The sequence below is a fragment of the Lissotriton vulgaris genome, chromosome 6 (genome assembly GCF_964263255.1).
Source record: "Lissotriton vulgaris chromosome 6, aLisVul1.2, whole genome shotgun sequence".
NCBI lineage: Eukaryota > Metazoa > Chordata > Amphibia > Caudata > Salamandridae > Lissotriton > Lissotriton vulgaris.
This window is the reverse complement of record NC_141694.1, coordinates 929,808,042-929,824,149: the sequence shown is the minus strand read 5'-3', so window position 1 is coordinate 929,824,149 and position 16,108 is coordinate 929,808,042. Positions and strand designations below refer to the sequence as shown.

General features: G+C 47.8%; 1 protein-coding gene across 1 annotated transcript in view; it reads right to left on the bottom strand.

Moving 5' to 3' along the window:
* RBBP9 (RB binding protein 9, serine hydrolase) overlaps nt 1-16,108 on the bottom strand; it is a 236,958-nt gene that overhangs the window by 51,335 nt on the left and 169,515 nt on the right. Inside the window, exon 4 of the mRNA XM_086926914.1 lies at nt 15,569-15,654. Within this exon, the coding sequence (XP_086783040.1) occupies nt 15,569-15,654 (86 nt within the window). The remainder of the gene's footprint in view (nt 1-15,568; nt 15,655-16,108) is intronic.

Genomic DNA, 16,108 nt, shown 5'->3' with positions numbered 1-16,108 from the left:
GGGGCATTGTCCGCAGTCAGATCCCGTAGATATAACATTATGTCATCAGCATAGATTGATATTAGATGGTGAGTCTCAGCAACAGGAATTCCGAGCTGAGCTGCTGACCTTCTGAGGGCTATCGCTAGTGGTTCCAATGCAAGCACAAATATTAAGGGGGATAGCGGGCATCCCTATCTAGTGCCTCTATGGATATTATATGGGCCCGAGATGTAGCGACCAGTGCGTGCCCTTGCCGTGGGGGACGTACATAATAGACGGACCCATTTTAGGAATACATCCGGGAATCCAAAGCGTTGCAACGTCATAAACATAAAATTCCAAGATAAAGAGTCAAAGGCCTGTTTAAGGTCTAGTGCTATGCATCCCACTGCTTGATAGTCACGAGGGGTGGCCTGCATTACAGCGTGTAATCGTCTCGTGTTCAATTAATTACTGCGAGCCGGTAAGAACCTGCATTGGTCCCTGTGTATTAGTACATTGAGGTGGGGTTGTATACGATTAGCGAGGGCCTTACTTAAAATTTTGTATTAAGTGGACAGTAAGAAGAGGGGTCTGTAATTAGAGAGCTCTAGGGTATCTCGGCCTGGCTTTGGTATCGATGTGACCAAAGCTTGCAAAGTGGATTCTGGCAGATGACCGGTCTCAAAGGCTACCGTATAGACAGACTCCAGGGTGGGAACCAAGGTCTCCGAGTAGGTATGGTAAAACTCCACCGGGAGTCCATCAATACCAGGGGTTTTGTTAAGATTTAACCCTTTAATAGCAGCACGGATTTATTTTGCGTAATAGGGCCATCAATGTCCTGTTTTACTGCATCAGAGACCACCGGAAAGGGGAGGTCCTGTAAAAATGCTGCTACAGAACAACCGTCTACCGGAGCGGGGGGGCTCATACAGCATTGTCCAATGTTCATAAAAGGCCTTATTAATCTCATTTTGTGTGTAGACTACATGACCTGCACGGGTGCGGATTCTGGTTATGATAGATGGGTCCGGCTTGTCCCTAACTATACTGGCCAACAGTGCACCCGATCTATCAGCGTCCGAGTGTTTTCGTTGGAGGAATGCACTGTGGTCTATGGTCCGCAATGTTTCCAATGTTTCTGCATGTGCTATGTGGGCATCCTGTAATGCTCCCCGCTTGTCTGGGTTGGCTATCGCTTCCCGTTCCAGTGTGTTTAAGCGCTGTTCTATAGTTTGCAATCGTTGACGTGTCTCCTGCCTGACCAGACTGTCTGACCAATCAATGCCCCACTTACCACCACTTTCAGGGCATCCCAGTCAATCAGATTGGAGGAGGCTGAGTTCCAGTTTTCGGTCAGATAATTAGTGAGACAGTTAGAGAGGGTCGTACGGAACGGGCCGTCCTCTAGCAGCTGTGGGTTCAGTCTCCAGGTAGGAACGGGGGTGGGTACTAGACCCCAGCTAATCGTAAGCTCTAGTGGGTTATGGTCAGAGAATGTTTGTGCTAAATAAGTGGACTGGTGAGTCCTATCAATGATGGTTCTAGAGCAAAGGAACCTATCAATTCTAGTGTGCAGACTGTGTACGGAGGAATAGAAGGAATATTCTTTATGGGTCTGGTGTAGGTGTCACCATGCGTCTGAGAGTATCCACCCTTCCGTCCACGTAGTGAAGAAATCAGCCAGTTTACCAGCATTTGTGTTCTGAAGGGGGAATGTGATCTATCTAAGGCTGTGTTCAGGACCACATTCCAGTCTCCACCCAGTGTCCATGGTATGCCATCCCAGTGCTGTACCCAATCTACGCAGAAACTGATCCTGATCAAAGTTAGGGGCATAGATGCTGCCCAGGACTACTATGGAGCCATCTAGCGTGCCTTTCAACAAAACATACCTGCCCTGATAGTCGACCCTTTTGTCCAGCTCAAGGAATGGGAACCCATGGCTTTCCTCCTTCCCTCCGCACTCCAGCCTCCACTCTGTACAGGTACTCCCGCCCAGTCCACCGGGGGTCCCAACAGAGCAACTCTCCCCAATGAGACAGTAGGTACAGACGGGGGGCCACCCAGTCCGCAACAGCGGGGTTCGCCACAGGCAGTCCCAGCACCGGGTCTGTAGTATTTCGCGTCAGTCTGCTCCTTCCCGGACGGCGACTCTATATTTAGCCAATCCCGGTCAGATGGAACAAAAGGCGGGCAGGGGACAGCACTGCGGGACCCCACGACCTCCGCACTCGTCGCGGCAATCCCCGACTCACCCACTCAGTGGGACACCGTCATCTTCCCGTCGCATGGCCGTAGTCGTTGATTAGCAGGGTCACAGCACACCAGGCGTCCGCTCCACGATGGTAGCTGCAGGGTGGGCACGGACCGGGACCGGAAGGGAGGGAGCCACCATCCCCCAGATCAAGAGGTCAGCTCCGTACCGTAGCCCACGTAGTAAGGCACGCCACGTTCGGGTTCCTCCTCTGCTCCAGGCCCCAGCCTCCAGTGATGGCAATCAGCGTACAGGCCCCAGACTGTTCCAGCGATGCCGGGCAGCCACCGATGCTGCTCCAGGTACTTCAGCGGGGGCTCCGATATCTTAATATTCGGTTCCCCAGGCTGGTAGTCGCTAGGAACACGGCGTAAATAGGGATAGTTCCCCCGGGTGGGTCCGGAGCACAATCAAGCTATGACCGCCATCTTAGATGGCTAGCCACGCCTCCTCAAAATGGCAAAGAGACTTCTTCTATTCATTTCCATGTGCTGCCTAGACAGCCAGGCTCCAGTCACTGTAGGAGGACCAACTCATTTTGCCCCATTAGATGAGAGAAGAGCTCTTCGAAATAGGCGATTGGCTAAGCACCTGAAGGCAGGCTTGTCATGTGTCAGCTTGGTTCTGCCATCTTGAAACAAGGGTTCCTGGGTGATTTCACAGTAAGGCAAAGAGGACTGAAAAGGGAGTTGGATGGATGGTGGGAAACTAATTTGGACTGGGTGGTGAGATTTCTTTGATAACTAGATTAAGCACAGGATAAAGCTGGCACCTCAACAGCAACTGCCTAAGTACATTCCTCAGACGTGGGAAGAGTCCATCAGAAGAAGACAAGATGGAAGAAGACTCCTGCCGGAAAAAGAGGACTCACTCGAAGACTTCTGGTACAATCCAACGACAGGACCTGCCCTCCAAGGGGCAAGCTGTTGGCCACCTGTTTACCTGCTCCAGGGACACAAAAGCAATATTGATGCAAAGAAAACCTAGCTTACCACAGGGGACTGGACCCTGCAGGAAACCTAGCTGCAGAGTGAAATGGTGCACAGGCCCCTGCCCTAAGGAACTAGGGGTTGCAGAACTGACAAGAAGTAACTTTTTTTTTTGGAGGTTTTATTACTTAGAAACACAAAAGAATACAATCATACACAGTGTCTATCCGAAATCTGTGGGCAGTATGCCTCCTGCCTAGGAAGTACACAGCTTTAATGCCAACAACCCAACAAGGGGCAGGCAGCGTGTTATGTTCGTATCGCATTCACTATTACAAAGAGGCAGAGCCCTCCAAGTTAACGCTGTGTGCGATCACCGTGATGGTCCCGCTACTCACTGCCGATTGTCATTCAAGCTTACACCCGGTCCAGGCACCATCCGCCGCCCCCCCCCCCCCCCCCCCCATCCACTCTCCCTTTCTAGGCCCGCTCTCTGAGCCCAACTCCTCTAGCTGCACTCACTACATGAGAGATGTTCCCCGGATCCACCACTCAGTGCGTGTCCTATCTATCAGCCCTCTGTTATTCTCAAAGGGTTTCCCTGTGTTGCGTTTCGGCCTCTCGCTGGTCCCCAGGTTCTGCATCCCCATTCCCACTAGGTCTCTGTGCCATGAATAGTTCCCAGAAATGTTTTGGCCGGCTACGTGGCGGCAGCAATTCATTGTAGTTTTCCGACTGCGTGCAGCAGTACAGCACGTCATGCGACCATCACCTAACAGTGGGCACCGGCCCTCTCATCCAGCACAGTGCCACAACCCGTTTAGCTGTAAGCATGCCCATATCCACCAATCTATGTGTAGCCTTAGGTAGTTTTTTAGAATATCCCAGGAGTGCCACCGCCGGGTCTGGGTTTAACGTCACTTCCACAATTCTCCCCAATTCCCTGAATATCTCTTCCCAGTATGCGTATATTCCCGGGCAGAGCCATCCTAATGCAGGAAGTCTGCTGTTGGTGCATGACATCTCTCACAGGTCGCCTCCTCCGGAAGCACGCACCTGCATAGACGCCCTGGAGTGTAGTATGCTCTTTTAATGTATTTGAAGTGTATGAGTCTGTGCCTACCATGCAGTGAGATTTGCCTAGTGTTCGTACAGCAGTATCGCCACATCTCATCTATCGTTATTTGCAGGTCTCTTTCCCATGCCAGCCTGGCTGCTGTGTAACGGTTCTCCCTGTGCGTTATTGCTATTTTATAGATGTTTGTTACTATCTAACATGGAGATTCTGCCTTGATAACATAGGAAAGTTCCGGCACCTCGGCGGCTCAGCCAAATCCTCTTCCAGCTGTTCCAGCATGGCCCTGCGTACTCTGTGGTATTGAAATCGCTGCAGTACTGTGCCCGCTCCCACCGTCCCCGCCGCCTTTTCCCAAGTCTTTACCTTCCCGTCCTGGAATAAGTCCCCTGCCACCTTAATATTCGTTTGGTGTAGTGCACTTATCACTGCCTTGTCTCTCCAGGGGGTCAACAAAAGAAGTAACTTTTCTAGCAGCTGAAGACTAAGTATGAAGATAACATCTTTGACTGTGGTGACCCCATTGCAGCATCCAATCTCAACTGCATTTCAGTTGAGCTGAAATTGCAACTAATTCCCAGTCTACTGCAAACTGTTGTTTTTCAATGCCACTTTACTTTTTCTCAGTACTTTTGGCCCCCAAACTTTCAAAATACAGATCTGTGGCTCCCTGTAACCTTAACTTACCAATCTTGGTCTCTTATTACTTATTAAACATCTCTTTTTTCTACATTGTTTCTGAATTATTTTTGTTATGTTCTTCACTTGAAACCTTTTGGTACTGCTTTAACGTAACCCAAATCTTTCCGAGGATTGCCTGGTACTTGTGCCACAGCTATTACAGGTTGATCAGAGATTCTTTCAGAACTCTGTTCTGACCTAGCCAGAGTTGGTTGAGGCACACCGCTCCTAAATTAATAACACCATTCCTTACACTAAGGCTCTTAGGGCCCGATGTAGGAGCCTTAATACCGGTCGGAAACGGCCGATTTCGGCCGTTTCCGACCGGTATTAGGCTTTTGAGATGTAGGGGACGTTTAATTTAAGAATCGGTAATTTTACCGATTCGGTAAATTTACCGATTCAGTAAAATACCGAATCGGTATTTTTACCGAATCGGTAAATTCCACATGTAGGTGGCACTGAAAACAGTGCCACAGGCCTTTAGGAGTCGGTATTTTACCACCCAATCCAATTGGGTGGTAAAATACCGAATCCAGGTGTGCATGCACATCTGTGCATGAACACCTGTGCATGTGACACACAGACATGCCCTTAGGGCATGTATGTGTGCCACATGGCACACATGCCTGTAATTGGGGTGCCAGAGGGTGTCAAAGTGACACCCCCTGCACCCTTGCAAAATTCGGTATTTACCGATTTGGTAAATACCGATTCGGTAATGCCCATTGATTCCTATGGGCTTCAATGCCCATAGGAATCAATGGGCATTACCGATTCGGTATTTACCGAATCAGTAAATACCGATTCCTTCCGATTCGGTAAATAATTACCTACATCTGCCCTCCTCTTTTTTACCACTTCTTAAATACCGATTCGGTATGAATCGGTATTTAAGAAGTGGTAAAAAAGATTTACCTACATCGGGCCCTTAATGCCTACAACTTCATAATCCCAAATGTCTTGCTTCAGTCATGAGTATAGAACGAGCCCACTGCAAAGAAAGTCTCTGCAACTTTATAGTGTATCAATAATAGATGTTTTAGACCATGAATCACAAATGTAAAGAGTAGATAGAAAGCACTATCTAATCTACAAAGTTAGAGCCAAAAGGTAATGTGTAATCCTCTAGGCATCACATTTCATGTCACATCCCGCACCAAACTGGTAAAAAGTTCAAAAGCCTGCAAGACAAACCACAAGCATACAAACTGTGAACTTTCTGAAAATCATCGTGTATAGGTTGGTGCTGTAGGTTCCAAATTCATTGAGTGAAAACCCAGTGGAGGCTGTTATAGAGAAAATGTGAAAACAACTCTTGCAAGAAACTGGAGGCCACATAACTCCCATAATCAGAAGAGCTAGCTCCTCTGATGTATTATACCCTGCCATTCAAGTAAGCTTTCTCTCAATTTCCTCGTCACTCTTTTACTACTTTAAAGTGGGGACGGGATCACTCCTAAAAAACTACAGATAGTAAAAGTACTAATGACCTCTTAGTCCTTTTGACATATAGCATTTCCTTGAGAGCCCCTCAGGATAATTCAGGAGGCTTAATATTCAATGACCACAAGGTCCACATCATTGCTAAAGTGAGGAATACAAAGAAAATGACAGGCTTGGAAGTACAAATAAAATACAAAATTCAAGTCACTTCCAAATACAGTATAATGGAGGAAGTGAGTGCTGAAATTCCTGCCTGTTTTGAACAGCCTCTTAAGACTGGCCATTATGCAACACACACAGTTCTGGGACAGTTAGTCTTATTCCAATGTTGGGTGGAACAGAGCCAACTGAAAGGTAATAATTACATGCCGTAAGAAAAAGCAGTGAGAAAAACACAGAACGCCACATAACTTAACTACAAGTAATTTATTAAACAAATTCAGATAGTATTTTCCATTGCTTGCTAATCCCACACAAATTAGTTGTCTGTAACAGGAGGCCCAAAACTGCAATACAGGGCGAAAAACAACATATATTACTTCTGCTTCTATTTCGACTTGGAAGGCTCTTATTATTTCCAGAGAGAAATACAGCTGCAACTTCCATTTGCTTCTTGAGGCAAGAGGATAATTTAGAATAAGAGGAACATAGTCTCAAAACTTCACCAAAACACAATGTTGTTAAGGCATCTGAAGGTGTATCAATACAACAACGTGGGATGACAACAACAGCAGAGTAAGAAAAGAAGATGCCATTGTGTCAAAGAATACTACCTTTAACCCCTTCCATGCGGCCGCGATTCCCCTGGTGTGCTGTAAACAACACGAACAGGGGCAGGCCGTGACGAACCCCAGCCGTCATCAGCACACGAGCACCGTAGTGCATGACGGCTGGGGTTCGTCATCAGCATGGAAGGGGTTAACTAAAATCTCCGTCCAAGAGATAGTGTGAACTTGCACATGTTGACAAGAAAGTCCAGATTGAGAGGAGTATCGAAAATCAGTTCAAATTTGTGATGTAAAATAAATAAGCCCTGAGATGTCTTTCTTCTAGCTAGAGGTATACATGAAACAGTCACCAAACATGTGATGTAACCACAGCTCATACATTTTCTTTGAAGATGAATTGTTAGTAGGGACATCTCCTACATAGCAAGTCCAAAAGTAGGACCTGAGCCTTGCTTCTCCCTATGCCCAGGTTTTGCTCACCTTGATACCAAGCCTGTAATACCCTACCAGGTGCTAGTCCATCATCGATATGGATTTCACCACTTGCAAACGGAGTATGACCTTTTGAGGGACTGAATTCTTTTATTGCATGTGCTGCAAGTGATTCTTCAAGGAAAAACAAACAATTCAGGCAGAACCCAACTTTCCAAAGGTTGGCCAAGGGTCAATATTTACAGGGCAAGTACACCAAAGGATAAGTGAGTTTATGCACACTGTTACTAGGTAATGCGCATGAGCCCTGAATAGGAGAGAGTGAGTGTCCCATTTCCCTGATTTCTCTTAGCCCTGTGGGTGTCAATGCAGTAGCATGGTCCGAAGGCTAATCGTCTGGTCTACCTAGCAAGAGGAGAGAATACCAGTGTGTGCCTGGTTGTCCTTCACATCATGAGCATGTGACTATCAAGACACGGAGAGGTGTGCCCAAGATCTACCAGAAGAGAGAATTTTCTGATCATTAAGCCTGACGATGCAGACTGCTGCAAGGACCCATTATCTCCTCTGCCCCAAAAGTGCAGAGAGGCTTAATTTTTTTTTTGTAATTCTTTTTTTATTGAAAATAAAAACAAACAAGGCAATAAACACAATACAATAGGATATCAGTCCGAGTGAGAAGGAGGAATAAAAATACCATACAATAAGGTGCTCAAGTCATATTAGGGGATGGGAGCAGGGGAGAGACAAATACAAAGTCGATTATTTCTGTTACACTACGAGGAATGGCAGGTCAGGGGGAAAATGGAACTTCAGGGACCTCCATAAGAGGAGGAGTGCAAATGTCTCCACGGTAAGTGTTCCAATGACCCCATACCTTACCCCATTTCCTGGGTCTTCCCCATGCTACATAGACCGTTTTCTCCCTGAACATGCACCAGTGCATGTTTTCCATCCAAGCCTCAAACGTGGGAGATCTTGAGGAACCCCACAGTTGTGCTATATCCCTTTTTGCTACCATATTTCCCAGGGTTGCCCGCTGAGTCTGTGCAACATTATAGTAGTTTGGTTCCCAAACATTCAGGAGACAACGTCTGGCCTCGGGCAACAGAACAATACCAGTAGCCTCCCTCATCTTATTGTGTATCCCAATCCAAAAAGCAGCTACTGCAGGACATTCCCAAATTATATGTAGAAACGTCCCAAGCAGCCCACAGCCACGTTTACAGAGACCTTCATCTGAATAACCCATTTTAATCAAGCGTGGGCCAGTCACATAGACTCTATGCAGGATCTTCAGTTGCACAAACCGGAAACGGGCCGGAATCGCGACCTCCTTGGGAGAAGAGATAGCGGACTGCCAATCCTCATCGTCTAATTCAAGACCGTCTCGGGTCCACACGTCCTGGAGGGACACCAACAGGTCAGTCCTACCATTAATCAGCTTTTTATAAATCAAGGAGATAGTACTATCTGGCACATGACCATCCAGTATTCTATCCTCAAGTGGAGAGGACTCCGGAATATCTGCACTCTCAGGAAAAACCGAAGTCAAAGCATGCTGGACCTGAGCGTATCGAAAATATTCCCTGTCACTCAGGTTGTACTCGGCCTTCAATTCCTCAAAAGTCTTAAACTTGCCTTTTACCCAGAGATCACCCACCTTACTGATACCGATCATATCCCATTTCTTAAATCCTTTCGTTTTCCACAAGTTACCCAGCTTCTCAGAGGCAAAAAGAGGGGTCGCACGGGTCAGTCGATCCCTCCATCCCATCGCATTGCTAGCGCAGTGCCAGACCCGAACCGCAATCTTTGTGGGCCCGGAAAGCTTCCCTTTATCCAAACTAGTATAAAGCGCTCTATAGTAATCGCCCCCCGGCAACTGCCACCTGTCCATGGCAAACGCAGGGTTCAATCCGGGGCCATACACACAATGATTAATGGCCCCCAACTGAGACGCCCAGTAATACCGCTTGATGTCAGGGAGAGCGATGCCACCGTCATACCATGGAAGCGTCAACTTAGCTAGGGCGATACGCGAACGCCCATCCCAGATCAACTTCCTCTGAAGACCCTCGATGGCACGAAAATAACCCGCGGGAATTACATCAAAGGTGTTCTGAAGAGCATACAAAAATCTCGGTAGCGACATCATCTTAAAGAGCGCCGCACGGCCAAGCGGCGAGAGCGGCAGCTTACGCCAGCGCACCACGTCCAGCTTCAGTCGGGTTAGCGGTGGGAGCAAATTCTGTTCATATCGGGCAGCCGGGTTTAACGATACATAAACCCCGGGATACTTAAAACCTGTCTGTGTGACCTGGATGGGACAATCACGCGGCAGAAGAGGGACATCTCCCGATAGGACGTATAAGTAAGACTTAGCCCAGTTAATGACCAGACCCGAGTTCTTCCCAAAGGAGGTGAGGACATCGAACAAAACGATTAACGACTTCCGGGGCGAAGTCAGGTACAACAATATATCGTCCGCGTAAAGCGAAATACGATCCTCGAGGTCAGGGGCCCACCGGATACCCTTCATCAACGGTTCCCATCTAATCCATGCAGCAAGGGGCTCAAGAGCAAACAAAAGCGTAGATAATGGACAACCCTGACTCGTGCCCCTTCCAAGAACGAAGGGCTCTGAAACCCGACCGTTCACCACCACTTGGGCCAACGGTTCCTCATACAGGAGCCTGACCCAGCCAATGAAGCCAAGACCAAAACCAAACGTGGCAAGTACAGCCCATAAATACGGCCACTCCACCGTATCAAAAGCCATTGTGGCATCCAAAGAGGCCAAGATGGCGGGCTCACACAATGACGAAGTCCTTGCGAGAACACCATGTAAACGTCGCAGATTCAGGGCCGTATTCCGATGCGGAATGAAACCGGACTGGTCTGGATGAATCAAGTCACCAATTACCTTTATTACACGATTGGCCAATAGCTTAGCAAGGATCTTGGGTTCCACATTAAGGAGTGATATAGGCCTATAGGAGGCACAGCGGTCCCTTGGTTTCCCTTCCTTATGAATCACCACAATGGTCACAAGGGGAAGGAAGCCACTATCGCGCAATTCCAGGAACATGTCACAAAGATATGGCGCGATTTTATCGGGGCGCGGTTTATAGAGTTCAATGGGGAGACCATTAGGTCCCATCGCCTTACCCGAACGAATATAGCGAATAGCAAGAGCCACCTCGTCCGCAGTTATTACGGCATCTAGCGACTCTCTATCAGAATCAGATAAGCTGGGCAATGCAATGTCGCGCAACAAAAAATGGGAATCTTCTTCCGGCCTATCAGATACGGGCGAGTACACTTCTCGTAAATGTTCCGCAAAACTCTGGACAATCTCGTCGGGTTCAGTCACACGCAGACCATTTACTTTCTCAATCACAGGAACCACACGACTGGCCCTCTCCTTTTTATCTAACCATGCTATCAGCTTGCCAGCTTTATCCCCGACATCGTACAAACGACCCTGTTGCTCCCTGCCCATAACTTTTGCGGCATCCGTAACCAGCGCCCTATAGTCAAGCTGCTTAAGACGCATAACATGCATCTTCTCACGGGTGACGCCCAATTCCTTTTCGGTGATCTGTGTCTCGAGCCTAACCACCTCCTCGTGGCTATTCTTCTTCGATCCAGCAATCAATGATAGCTCCTGTCCTCGGATGACCGTCTTAAAGGCCTCCCAGAGCGATACTGCAGAGAAGACCGATCCCAAATTCTCAACAAAATACTGGTCAAGAGATTTGACCAACTCCGAGCGGGTCTTAGGGTTACGGAGATACCACGGATTAATCGGGGCTACCCGTCCCTCTGACCCAACACTCACGTCTATCCGAATCCACAGTGGAGAGTGGTCGGATATTCCCCGCGCCAGATTCGTACTTTAGCTATGGAGGGGGCATGTGCAGCTGGTACTAAAAGGTAGTCAATCCTGGAAAGGCTTCCATGTGCACCCGAGTGGAAAGTGAATTGATTTTGAGCTGGGTGTAACAATCTCCAGCAGTCCACCAACCCCAGTGTGTCAATAAAGCCAGTAAGCCAATTCTGTGACCCAGTAAGGTCTCTGGGTGGGTGCCGATCTTCCCTGCCAGAGACAACCGAGTTAAAATCTCCGCCCATGACCAGAATTCCCTCAGGAATTCCCAACACCATTCGCCCCAGATCAGCAAAAGTTGTCGACTGTGGACCCGGGGGGACGTAAACTGAGATCAAGGATATAGTTCTACCCTCCCACCGTCCAGTAAGGGCTACGTAACGCCCCCTATCATCCAGGTCTATTGCATCTATTTCTAAGGGGAGAGATTTCCTAACTAGGATACCCACCCCTCGGGATCCAGAGGTGAACCCCCAATGGGCAACCTTGTGATATCCTCTCCGGTTCATGGCACGACAAGTGTTACCAATCAAATGCGTTTCTTGCAACAATACCACATCAGGAGACAGTCGTTTCAACAGTTGTAACACAACCCCTCGTTTTATCTTATCCCCCAACCCATTCACATTCCAACTCAGTAGTCTCAATCCCCTACCCCCATCCCGATAGTGAAAATAGATCCACCTCCCCTCGGAAATCAACATCCAAACCAGATAATAAAACAATACGTTGCCTTGTAATGAACCGAAACACACCCACTGAAACATCCCCCCACCCTCGAACCAAAAAACCCGTTACAACTCCCACCACCCTGCACCCCTGCGTGAAACTAAACATCCACCCCAACTTGCAGTGTGCCTGTCGCCCTTATATCAAACAAGTCTACAAAAAGAAACCCCCTAGGAGGAAGAGAGTCAACCCATCGCCCCGCCACTCCCAGGCATGACACATTAAATCCTACAGCCAAAGGCATCAAACCATTGCCAGAGTTATCAGTAAAGTTCAGGGGCCGGATACCATGTTCCTATTCCTGCTCCATCGGGCCGCCTTCCGCTCCTCCAGAATGTTCCTCCCGTCCACGTTGGTGTGACAAAGTGTCGAGCCATTCTCCCGCAGTCTCTGGACGATCAAAAAAATATGTACGTTCCTTGAATTCCACACGCAGTCTAGCTGGGAATAGCATTGCGTATTTCAATTCCATTTCCCTCAATCGTCGTTTGACGCCCAGATATCCAAGTCTTTGTTTTTGGACTGCCTGTGTAAAATCCGGGTAGAAACTTACAGTGGCATTTTCATATTTTGTGGGTCCATTCATCCGTGAAGCCTGCAGGATAGCATCTCTGTCCCGGAAGTTAAAGATTCTGGAGATGAGGTCTCGGCGGGGCACCCACCTTCGGTTTACCACCCGGTACTCTGTGAGCTCGTTCAACTGCGAAGAACTTGCTCAGACCCTTAGGAGCGAGGTGTTTAGTAATAAGATCTTCCACAAACAGATCAGCTGCCGGATCTTCTGACTTTTCCGGGACTCCAATAATGCGTACGTTGCGTACCTTCAAAGTCCTCCAACCGGCGCGCAAAAAGATCATTCGAGGTCCGCAGATTGCGGACCTCCGTCTGCAAGTCGGACACATCGCCCGTTAGGCTGGAAGTTTTCAGATCTAAAGATTTGACCTTTTCATTCGTTTTTGATAAATCTGTACGGATCAAATTCACATCGATCGAAACAGCGTCCAGCTTGTGGGCGAGAGTCTTGAATTGTTGGCCGATGGACGGCTTCATACCATCAAGGGCACCCATGACGTCTTGCAAAGTCAATTCCGCCGATGAGGAGGGATCCTCTTTAGTACCATCCAGTGATCTGCTTGGTCCACCAGGGGATCCTTTAGAGTGGACATACTGATCCATAATGTTTGCTTGGGTGTAGGTACCTCGCCGAGTGGCCTTGGATTTTTGCTTGTCGCCATCAGGTTTGGTCGCCATTGCAGACAAGAAGGCCTTCCACAGTAGCGTATCTCGATAGAAATGGCTGCGATCCAAGTATCAGCGGCAGCCAGAGGACTCGGTCTGTCCGGGCCCAGTATCCGATGTGAGGATATCGCCTTATGATCGCTAAGTCATCAGAAAGCGTCTGTTGGTAGCAGGCTCACTTTAGATAGGATCCGACTGGAGCCACGAAAAACTAAAGTGAAAGTACAAGTCTGTGGTTCCTCAGGCCGTTGTTGTTCAACTACTGCCCGGGCACCATACCAACTCGAGCTCCGGGCATCTCCGAGGGGCAGGCCGCAATATTCAAATTGCTGTTATTCCGGTTCCCGAAGTCCTTTTCAAATTTGGACAACGGTGTCCGCATCAGTAATGGCTCGTCATCAATAGCCCGTCAATGTAATCAGGATAATTTTCAGGATAGATGCGGGAGGTTGCGAGGGTCTCGGGAGCCCTGTGCTCACGCGGCCATCTTGGTTGCGCGCGAAGCTCCTCCCCCAGAGAGGCCCAATTGATAGTAGTTCAAGAGGGTGCTAGGTGGACTCTGGAGTCTATTTAGTACAAGTCGTCTTTTGCATTAGAATGGTGCATTTTTCACAGACAAGAAAATGCTGTGCGCCAATGTGGCATTACTGGGTGGGTCGGTGCAAACACTCCCAGGGTTTGCTCTAAAGCCTGATCTAAAGATAGCTAGATTAGGTTTCGCATGAAAAACTAGTACCTACTTGAAGCAGGCACAAACGAAGAGTAGTGTTCATTTCTCAATGTACAAATGCATTGCATGTGTGCTGCAGTGCATAGTACACATTTAATATGTGGGAATCTTCTGTGTCTCTCTACACATAGGAATTTGTACTGTAGGAGAATGCTTCCATTACAAATTCTATGCTCATCTCTGGCAGCCTTGATTGAGCTCCAGCACTGGGGCATCAGGAACTCTCTATAGACATGTGCTAAGTTCCCTCCATCACCCCCTCGGACACCTCCGTGCCGTTTCAGGTGGAGAGCAGCTTGTTTATATGGACCAATCTACAACGCCTAACAACCCAGGGTTCCCTGCTCTTTTTTGCATAATGTATGAGGCACTGTAAGCCTGATAGGACATTGTTCTGGACCTGTACTAGTGTCTACATTGTGTCTCAACAAAGCTATTTCTCTCTCACATGCTGTAATAAGAGTGAAATACATGTCGGGATTGCTTTTATCCATTCCTGGTAGTCTTGGATGATTTTTACCAATCCAAAGCAGTAATACAGTGCCTGGAATAGTGAAAGGCTTTTGTATTTATTTCAGCTCCGAATGGATGGCACTTGCTAATCCAATGTTTAACAACTCTTCTAAAAAAAACAGACATTAGAAGTGAGTGGAAGTAAAAACTCTGGTAGAACAGACATTTGAGGTGAGCAGATTTGGAGTGTTCTGGTGTTTTGGAGTGTTCTATATAAAGGAGCTAGCTGCTCTCCACCTGAAAATTGGGAACTATCCAGGCAGTACTTTATATGAAGGGGGAAAAGTGCCAGGTTCATCGTCAGGAGGCCCCTGCAGCTTGCATCACCCATTGCCCTTGCTGCCATTGATAGTACCAACAAAACTAACCATCCCACTCCGGCAAGTGTGATAATTCCGATTTTTGATATACATTAAAAATTACAAATCTCTGCTGCTCAAGCTATTCTTATAGCTTTGGGTGTGTCAGATATTAGTTATTTTAGTGAATACTGACAAAACAGGCTAACACAAGTGCCGGTGCTGAGCACATGCTCAAATCAAGCACTGTATCTAGGGATTCCTTCCTGCTTGTTTGTTTTGTAAAATCTATGCCGGACTCCAAACGTGTGTGTGTATGTCCTAGGCAGTGGGGCCGGCGCGGGCCTGTAGTGGAGGGGGTTAACTTTGTCACACCCAGACAAACACTATCTTTGTGGAGAGAAGAAGAGAGAATATATATCCCGGTTTCTAGTCCTTAAAATCTAGTTTGTCACCCTAAGTAGGTAAAAAGCTTCCACATCTTTAAGACATTCATTTTTACATTCTGAAGAGACTTTAACAATTGTACATGTCAGTTTCACGATTTACATGCCAAGTATTTTCAAGACGTGGGCGGGCACTTACAGCCAGTCCAAGCCGCTTCAAGGCTCGCTATGTCAGACTGTAACCCCCCAATGCAAATGAGGACCTTACCACTCTTCCGCTCATTGGAATCGCCCAGATCCGACGTGTAGGCGGACACCAAAATAATAGCGAACACCTCGTGCGTCTCAGCATACCTGGGGAAATGAAATTAGAGTCAGCGAAGTCGCACAAAGGGCGTCAGTCACCCGAGGCTGCACAGATATCATATTTCCGGAAATGTTGATTTCTAAAGTCCATTCTTTGGGAACAGTGAACCAGGATTGATTTAGAAGAAAGTGCTGACTCGTTTCAGGGCAGAATAATGCCGTGATATCGGATGTGCTTCAAATAAAAGATGCTAAACCTCCCCTTCTCAAGACCAGGTTTCAGAAAAAAACCAGCCGCACCTGTACTCACGGGACAGCTGTTTTGACGAAGGAATGCGTGTAATTGAATGACCGTTGAGCCGGAGCCAGAGGCCTCTTGCCTCGCCCCAATGACGCACGTACTCACGCTCGCGACAAAACACAACTTTAAAGCAATGGCGTAGGTGGACTTTATGGGACCACCAAATTCCCATCACTCTCAATATTGCCAACGTCTAACACG